This window comes from Monopterus albus, unplaced genomic scaffold (genome assembly GCF_001952655.1).
Source record: "Monopterus albus unplaced genomic scaffold, M_albus_1.0 scaffold34.1, whole genome shotgun sequence".
NCBI classification, from domain to species: Eukaryota; Metazoa; Chordata; class Actinopteri; order Synbranchiformes; family Synbranchidae; genus Monopterus; species Monopterus albus.
The window spans coordinates 3,282,856-3,292,016 of record NW_018127914.1 but is presented as its reverse complement, the minus strand read 5'-3'; the positions used below and the strand labels follow the sequence as shown (position 1 = coordinate 3,292,016).

At 44.0% G+C, this 9,161-nt stretch overlaps 1 protein-coding gene across 1 annotated transcript in view; it reads right to left on the bottom strand.

Moving 5' to 3' along the window:
• ppp1r18 (protein phosphatase 1, regulatory subunit 18) overlaps positions 1 to 6,324 on the bottom strand; it is an 8,019-nt gene extending 1,695 nt beyond the window's left edge. Inside the window, exons 1-2 of the mRNA XM_020597746.1 lie at positions 3,826 to 6,324; positions 614 to 832 (exon numbers count right to left, since the gene is read on the bottom strand). Coding sequence (XP_020453402.1) covers positions 620 to 832; positions 3,826 to 6,177 — 2,565 coding nt within the window. The 5' untranslated portion in view covers positions 6,178 to 6,324 and the 3' untranslated portion in view covers positions 614 to 619. The remainder of the gene's footprint in view (positions 1 to 613; positions 833 to 3,825) is intronic.
• Between the last annotated feature and the right edge of the window lie 2,837 nt (positions 6,325 to 9,161).

Here is a 9,161-nt window from a genome sequence, read left to right as displayed (position 1 = left end):
ATTAGCAAGTGAAATTGTTACCAGACAGCTCAGAGACCCCTCTTTCCTCTTCTAACTTTTTTGAATTAGATGATGTCCTGAGAACAGCTACAAGACATTACTCAATGGTATGAAATAACCTTCTAAATTTCCTGCCCTGTCTGTTGCACTAAGCACAAGCCCTTTTCTTCTGAAGACACAGATTTTTTGTGGTGGATTCATGCACATTTGATGCACTAGTGCATATTTAAAGTAGCAGAACAGTGTCTCGCGTGGTTCAGTTATGTATTTTTAATCATTTTTGGGCAATAGAGCAGAGAAATAAGCTATATCAGGTTTTGGATATACAGTCAATACCTATTAGTGGATTTGTTGGTTTTAGTCTTTTCACAGATTTTGCTGAAAAATACAGGATATTGTCAATCTTTTCTCTAAGGAAAGTTGAGGCACTCCAGCCCTGTTTTAAGGTCACAATACACTGAAAATAGAAAGAAAAGAAAGAGATGTTCACAAGTTTAGCCAGAGAGAAATTCAAACCAGAGTTTTGCAGGACAGCCCAGAAGTCTGTAAGACATGTTACAGAACAAACCATCATATTACACATTGTGTTTTTTCAGAAGGGAGTGACACTGACCCACTCTTAGACCCGTCGCACTGCAATCGCAACATTCCTTGTGCCTTTGGACACAATTGCTGCTTCTTCCACTTCATCATCCTCTTCCTGCTCCTCCTTTCCCTGCAACCTCTCGATCCTCCCCAGGTCATGAGGGTAGGGGGTAGACGCCAGCATGGAGGCCTCTGATGGGTACTCACACACCTGCTCTAGCTGGTCCTCAATGAAACACACCTTCACCTGTCAACATAAGCAGAGAGAGGCATTATCCATCTATCCACCTATACTGCTTACCCTGTACAGCTGACACTGAGAGAGGTGAGGTACACCCTGGACAGCTACTATTATATTTTTAATCAGCAAACAATGTTGTCATTTGTTCATATTATTCTAAGGTTTGTTTTTGTTGCCTTGTGTAAAGCACGGTGTAACTTTTCAGAAGCAGATTAGTGACAATAATAAGTTGCCACTTTGGTCTAAGAGACATTATAGAGTCAAAACAGAATGCATTTCTGTAGTGAGATGACAGGAAAACATAAAAATGAAGCTCTTAAAATCCAGATTAACAAATTAAAATTCAATTTGCCATCATTATACAATGAATAATTTTAGAAATCAAAACAAAGCAATGCATGCAAATAGCAAAAAAAAATGTCAGAATTGCAGTTTTTGCTGTGTACTGTACTCACATCATCAAATGTAAACGTAGGGTCGAAGCACTAGGGAGTGTTTGTACGCTGTCAGTGTAATGTTAATTGACAGCATGAGGCTTAACACAGCAGGGATACTCCCTCTGTAGAAGTACTTACCAAACACTTCATGCACTATCTTATTGATTATATGGGGAAAGACTGTCATCACAGACAAGTGATGCTTATACAGCAAAAGTAGCAGAAAACATCTTTAGTTTACAGAGGCCTTGTAGTGTTTATCTCATCTTTATCTGCACTGATGGATGTTTGTATGGACTAAAGGCCAGCTTGGTGTAAACAGATGGGCTAAATCTAGCAGGAAGCAGCAGCACGTCCACAGTGAGTCTCAGCTCTGAAGTCTACACTTGTAGTAATTACACCCAGATGTGCAGATTTGATTTCACCAGGGCCTGAAATGTAGAGATACCAAACTGCTCAGGCCATGCTAGTTAACTGTGCTTCACCCTGTGACTCTGGCTGTTTGCAGAGAAGTGCAGGTAATAGCTCTGCATTAGAGGCTGGACAAATCATGCTAAGGCACAGAAGGCTAATCCTCCCTCCCTGAACCTGATTAACCCTGGCTAACTCAACAGGGCAGCAGAGGAACCCAGTGAGGAACAGAAACAGTATGAGACAGAAAATTTTATTAGCAGGAATTTTATGAAGGAGGCGGAAGATGAGGAGCAAGCAGGTCACCCCCTCTGTGACATAATGAAGCACAAGGATGACATCAAAGATTCTGAAGTGTGTCAATGTGAAAGCAACTGGTGGTCAGAAAATCAAAGTGGCAACTTGCTGCAGCTTTACTGTCACACAGTAGCTAAAGAGGAGTGCGCTTATAGATGGAGAACAGATTAGCAGCTGAGACTTGAAGAAATTCATTTACAGAGAAGAGCATCAAATGTTTTTCCCTGTCAGTCTTGTGTCAATCACTGCAGTCGAGTCTTTTGAAACAGATGGGCTGCAATAAAGCAGCGTAAAATTGCATTTGGAAATTTGAAAATGGATCCAGCGTCACTTCCTTGTGTCGATCTCTGTCTCTTGTTTGGAGGAAGTGCTGAAGTTTGAAAGAGGAAATGCGCAGAAACATGCAGTGTGACAAAGAGTTTCTGTGAAACCAAATAGGTTGCTTGCAACGTCTATTTTGTGTTAAATCTGCTCAGCCTGACTATCACACTGTCATGTTTCACTGTCATTGTGGCTCTTCGTTAGACCATCTCAGAGCTTTCTGCAGCACTTTTTTCTTTCTCTTTCCATTTCACCAACATAGAACTAAGTGTCGGCGGCCTGCTGTCAGTAACACTCAGCCATACAGTGGAAGGTCAGCACGGAAAAAGTTTTGTTTGCCAAGGCTCTAGTCTAACAAGCTTAACATCTGCTAGGAAAACACCACAAAGATACAAAGAGAGATTTGTCTAAGAGGCAGGGAGAGCTGAGTCAACAGAAATGGCAGAACTGGTGAGGAAGCAGCCTGGCACTCAGACAAATGGGAGGTTACCAGCAGTTGACAATGCTTACATTAAAAATAATGGCATAAAGAACAGTAGGATTCTTCTGATCAGCAATCAGGTGCAGTTAAACACAAAAATAAATGCAGTCACATATCTTCACAATATGATGTAATAGAGGACTAATCTTATTTCTGCCCTGCTGAGCAACTTAACAACACTAGAGTTTATTTCTGACTCTTTCGCAAACAATGACTAGATCTGGGATAAATTAAAAAGAGGGAACACAAAGTCTGAATATGAACTGTGTGACATTAGGTAGGCAGACAAAAACAAGAGGGAGTAAAGAGCCGGCGGCCTGTCAGTGTGGTATCCTACTCAACTTTTTTTTATCTCCACTGAAGCCTGCAAAGTTACTGTCAACTGAATGATCCTGAATGATGTATGAAACATATGGAACACTTGTCTTTTGTATTGTTTAACAAGCAAACAATAGATGTAACTAGATTAGCATAAGGATTTTTTGCTTTGTCTTGGGGTTTTGTGCATCTCACTAAAAATAAACCAGGGAAAAGCCATTATTGCCTCAGCCCAGGCATGTTTGGCTACATGTTAACAGTGTACTAAGTCATTATCAAAGGGTAAAAGTCAAATGTCTGCAAAGAATTAGACTGCAGAAGCAAAAGTCAAAGCAGATCACTCCAGGATTTTATGGCCAAGAATCAAGATGTCGTGCTTGATAAGGCTTTAACTGGCTTAGGTCGGTTCCCGTGATTGTACTCCTCAATCAGAAGGGAAAGGAGATTCTTCTTGACAACAAGAGACCATCAGTCAGGTGACACTAGGTGCTGCCCTTTGGGCAACCTTGAACAAGAAAGCAGAAGAATGGCTGTTCCTTTTTAGTCTGACTGTTTCAATTGAAATGTTTTGAAATCAGTTGTCTTCCAATTTACCAGTTTTGCACTTTTGACATGGTCGTTTCTTCTGTGTTTTTGGTGCCAGTGTTTGTATGACTAAAAGGCCAATAAGTCCCTAAATTTATTTGAGAAAAGAAAGCAAAGGAAAAAAGAAACATGATATAGTTTCCACTCACCCTTTTTGGGGTCCCTCTGTTCTTGACTAGACAAGACTTTTCTAGATTCTGATATCCGCCAATCACCTTGATCTCATCCACTGTTGGGTACTTCTTCTTTGCTGGCTCAGTCTCAGTGGGGGTCATCTGAGCCTGCTGCAATGGAGCCTTTGCAGGTGCCAAGCCTGCTGCTGTAGACCCCGTTGAGGACCCTGTCGCATCTCCTCCTCCTCCAGCAGTAGGCTTTCTTGGTGTGATTGTGATGGTGGCACCTCTCTTCACTTGGCCACCAGAGGCACTCCTAATGGAGAAGAGGGTGGGTGATGGAGTTGGAAATGGTGAGACACTGGGAGACTGAACAGGAGAAGCGGAGCTCGGGGAGGAGGCTGGGGTCGGTGCGCAGTCGGAGGGCTTCAGAGAGCTGTCCGGGGATGGGCTCCTGAGACGCGAGGGGTTGATGGTGATAGTTTGTTTGAGTGGTGATGTTGAGGAACAAACATGCTGAGGTGACATATTGAGGTTTATCTCTGCCTTTTCTTGAGCCTTTTCCTGGGTCTTGACATCATCTTTTACCTGGTGCCTGGACACCCCCGTGGGGCTTTGCTGCCCTTTTGTCTCTCTGTCCTTAAGAAAACTTTTTGGTGAGGAACAAGACTTCAGTGCTTCTTTCTCTTTCAACTGAAATTGCTCTATCTGACGCTGTATTGACTGAACCCCACGCTTGTCTTCACCTGTAAATGCTTTGCTGTCTCCCTGCTGTGCATTTGATATAAGGGGTTTCACTTTAACAAGGTGCACCGATGAGACGTCTACAGTCCTCTCTCTCAGACACAAACCTGACCTTGAGCCGACAGTTTCCAAGTTGTAAATTCGGCTCATGGCTGCGAGGGAGTTGGGATGAACCGGTGAAGAGGAGAGAGATTGTGTGGGATCGAGAGGTGATGTATCCTCCCCTACCTCCTCAACTGAAAGCTCCTTTTTGTCCTCCTCCCTTTCTTCTATGCCCTCGTGTCGGCCCCTGTGGCACGTCAACTGTTCTTCCACATGTTTCGGGGGGTCGTCTTCATGTTCAGGTATCTGGGAGCTGTCAGAGACAACCTCGCAGGCAGCGGCTGTGTACCTTCTTATTACTTCCTCTCTTCTGACGGCTTGTGAGTGTAGGACAGAAACAGGAAGCTGAGGGCAGGTTTTCAACACGCTGACTTCCTGTGTGACGTCAAACGCAGCCATGGATATCTGTGCTGCTGCATCTTCCTGTCCCGTCTCTACTTCGACTAGCCTCTTCTGCATGTGAGCCGCAGCTTCCCACTCTTTCTCAATTTCAGTTCCTCTCTTGTCATACATGTCCAAATCTGTCTGAGTATCACTGATGTCTACAGCCTCACTCCCATCACTATCCTGTGTCTCCCTTTGTCTCAAACTCTCCAATTCTCTTTGCCTAATTTTCTCTCGCAGGGACTCGATGCAGCTCAAGGGTTTTCCAATCCTCCAGCGATCCCTCTTTTCGACTCCTTGCATTCCTTCCCAATTTTTCCCGTCGATATTTTGACACAAAGTCTTTTTTCTCTCCACAATTTCTTCTGCAATGTAAAACACAGTCCTGGGGATTTGAATTTCAAGGGGACCTGGGGGATTCCCCACAGGTGTGATCTCTTTTGGACATCTGGCTGTTTCGTCATGAATGATGCACTCTGAATTAATGTTGCTGTAATGTCCTTCCTGCTTGCACTCGTTCGTCATTTCACCAACAGTCTTATAAGCCTTTTCTTCCTTCTCGTTGCTATTAACAGTCGTGTCTTCTGTTTTCTCAGTTTTACTCATAAGATCCTCTGTGTGATGGGACAAAGCAGTATGTGTTAGGTAGGGTCCTGTGCTGCTCCACTCTGGCCTGCTGTGGGGGTCTCCAGCCCTGAGTGTGACTGCACAGAGTAGACCTGTGAAAGCTGGTTCATGTTTGTACTGACTCTCAGCAGTGTGACAAGGACTGGCTGCATCTGCTCTTGTAGTCATGACACAATTCTGCCTAGTTTCAGCTGGAATCAAGCTTTCAAATCCCTTTTCCTGACAAAGATCAGGTGCCTTTTTGTCCCCAAATTGTGCCTCAATCTGTTCACGTGACTCACAGTCTTTCTCTACACTCACCCCCCTTTCCAAACTTTTCTCACCTGCCCATCTCTTCACTTCTCTTTCAGCTCTTGCTTTCCTGTCCTGCCTGATTGGTACTCTTCTAGCAAACGATATTACCTCTGTGTTTGTTACAGATGTGACCATGAAACCCTCATCTCTATCTGTGTCACCTGACTTCTCTACATCCCTCTTATCAACAGGCTCAGCTTTCTTAACGTTGCTCCTATGTTGGACAGAGATAAACATTTCGGACTCACTCCCCCTCTGCACAGGTCCCCCCTTTCCATCCTGATTTACTACATGTAAATCTCTATGCTTTTCAAACCTGTGTTTATCTAACAGCTGTGTGCACCCCAGTTGGATCTTTGCTGTGTTTTCCTTCTCTAAACCTGCTATATCTACCCACAGCGCCACGCTGTTGTCTGAATATACCCTCTCAAGTGTTTTCCTCTCTGAACACCCTTCATCATCTAAACCATTCTTCTTAGCACAGATGACTCTATCAGAGAAACTAAATGAACGTTTTGGCATGCCTTTCAGCAGCATATTCCTCCCAGCTGCCTTCCTCTCCTCAGATTGTTGGTCATCTTGATCTCCTGAGTATTTTCTCCTCCCACGCTGGAGGAAATTATCAGAGCTTTTGGATCGAGATGGAGGTTTGGGGTGCTCTCCAAATTTACTCAGCAGCTGACTGACCCTCCCTCCCCTCTCAACAAACACATTATCATCCAAGGTGTCCTTTCTGTCTTCTTTAATAAATGTGGCCTGGCCCCACATTCTCTCTTTCTCCTTGACAGTCTTTTTCTCTTTTTCTCTCAGCCAGGACATGTCTGTTCTGAGCTCCCAGGCCATAACTTCCTTCTGTATATCCATACAGCACTTCATCTCTCCATCCTCTCTCCCTTTTCCTTGTGTAGTTCTCCCTTCTGGGCTAGCCGGAGGCTTTATGATCAGAACTGCAGGAGCGTGGATCTCTGTGACACTTCCTCCTCCAGCCAGGATTTCCCTCAGATCTATTTTCATCCCTCTTTTCCCCTGGTCCTCCTCAGGCTTCTCACTCTCCACCTCCCTCCATCTCCCACTTTTCTCTTTGCTGCCTTTCCTCTCCCGTTCAATGATGATGATGTTGTCAGCTCGGAATGCCCGCAGACATGGCACAAGGGAAGAAAATGAACTAGATTGTGGATCTGTATCTTTTTCCTCCTTGTGTTTTCTTACTTTCAGAAATTCTCTTCCCTTCATTGCATCGTTAACTGAGTCTTTCCATTGATTATCTTTGTCACACCCCACCCTGCTATTCTCATTTTCTCTTCCTTGACTCCTTTCCTCACTTCTCTCCTTTTCCCATTCCTCATTTAAATCTTGAACCCTCTCTATTTTCAGCTCTATATCTCTTCCTCTTTCTGGCTCTCCATCTTGACCCCTGGGGCTTGATCTGTCTTTCTCCTTCTCATTAACTTCTGGCTCATTCTCTGCGTCTGCATCCCTGCCCTTCTTCCAAGCACTCTGTGTGCGAATAAATGGGTTTTCATGGACTGGAACTATAGCTTCCAAAGACACCTGACTCAGTGATTTGGAGTTTGTATCTGGCCACTGCCCTGGATCAGGACTGAGTGATGGTTCGCTTCCCACATTGACAGTTACAGAGCTGTCTGTGTCACTCAAACCATCAGAAGATCTAACATCCTCTTGCAGTAGACTGACATCCTTCTCCTTCTCTCTGTCACCCAAACCCTCATGCTTCGCCCTCCTCCGCTGTATAATCCCTCGCTTCCAGGCAGGCATGCAGCTGAGCTTCTCCTCCTCCTCTTTTTCTCTCCTCTCTCGCTCCTCCTCCTCTCGCCTCTTTTTCTCCAGCAGGAGTTGCTTCCATTCCGGCAGAGAGGAGACAGACATAACAGATAAGGTGCAAGGTTTTGGAAAAAAAAAATGGTTGGGCACTGGTCCTCTTTAGAGCCTCTGGGAATCCTCTGGAAACAAAAACAGGAAATTATGAAATAAAATCAGTTTTCTCTTACAACCATGTTTAACAGAAATAAAAAGTATCCAAAAGTGACTTTTGGATCAACAGTGCAATCACAGCTCCTTTATTACAAATCCCACTGATGTAATATCAGGTTAACAAGTAGGCCTAATTGCAGTACCATATAAAAAGGTGCGAATTCATTTAGGTAGGACGTTTGACAGTACTAGCTTGCAGTCTAGATTTGCTGTTGTCCACTGAGTCAAACGTCAAAATTTTAAATAAAATATCATAAATGTCATCTAATTAACTTGCAACATATTATGCACACGTACTGACAGAAAGCCACTTTCTGCATTGATATCGAAAATCTGATTAAAACATCGACATTTACCAAGCCCTTTTTGCACAGCTAATACTATATCCGCGTCGACGGCAGGGTTGTCATCTCCACTTGTGCGTCCTGGCTGTGCGTAATGCGCTCCACTCCTTCGCCAGTTAATGACAGATCAATCTATGCTGTCAAAACGGGGGGGTTAAATACTATGCATGGCCCAGCCACATCACCACGGACTGTGCACCCGAGAATGAAACCATCTCAGTCGTCCGTACTGTAGTAAATAGTTCCAGCTTCAGGGCGGCAGTACTGTAATCCGATAATTACATTAAATTCCGTCAGGACAGTTTAGAGGCAGACACCATATTGTCTGACCTAAGAAAAGACGCTGTAAGAACATACCCGTCCGCCCAGGGCACCAACCCCCACCCCATCCTGCCTCAACAGGTGTCAACAGGGAAGAGATACAGGGGTTTACCTGTAGCCGACCAGGTATGACCCACTTCAGATATAGGGGGTGTTTAAATGCCACATTTACATTTTCAGGCCCGATTATTTGCATTTTTCAAGATTCTTTATTATTTTGTCCAGTACTGTTATATTGATGAGGCTAAGCTAAATAATGGCAACACCCCTCTGTATAATGCTGTACAGTTCAACAGCACCACGAGTTACAGCCTTCAAAATGACCACACCAACAGCTTATTTTAGCACAGGACTGTTGTATCAGACTGCATTTGTTTAGTCCAAGTTACCTAATAAACTCGCTACTATTCATCTAATCCTACTTAAATTAGGCTCAAGACCCTAAATTTGCTATCATGCTTTCAGTATTCAGATCAAGTAGCTGTTTGCTGGAGAGTTAATGCCTTTGTTGACTTGACAGCTACTGAAAAACACATGTTAACACACAAAGTTGTGTTACAGGGC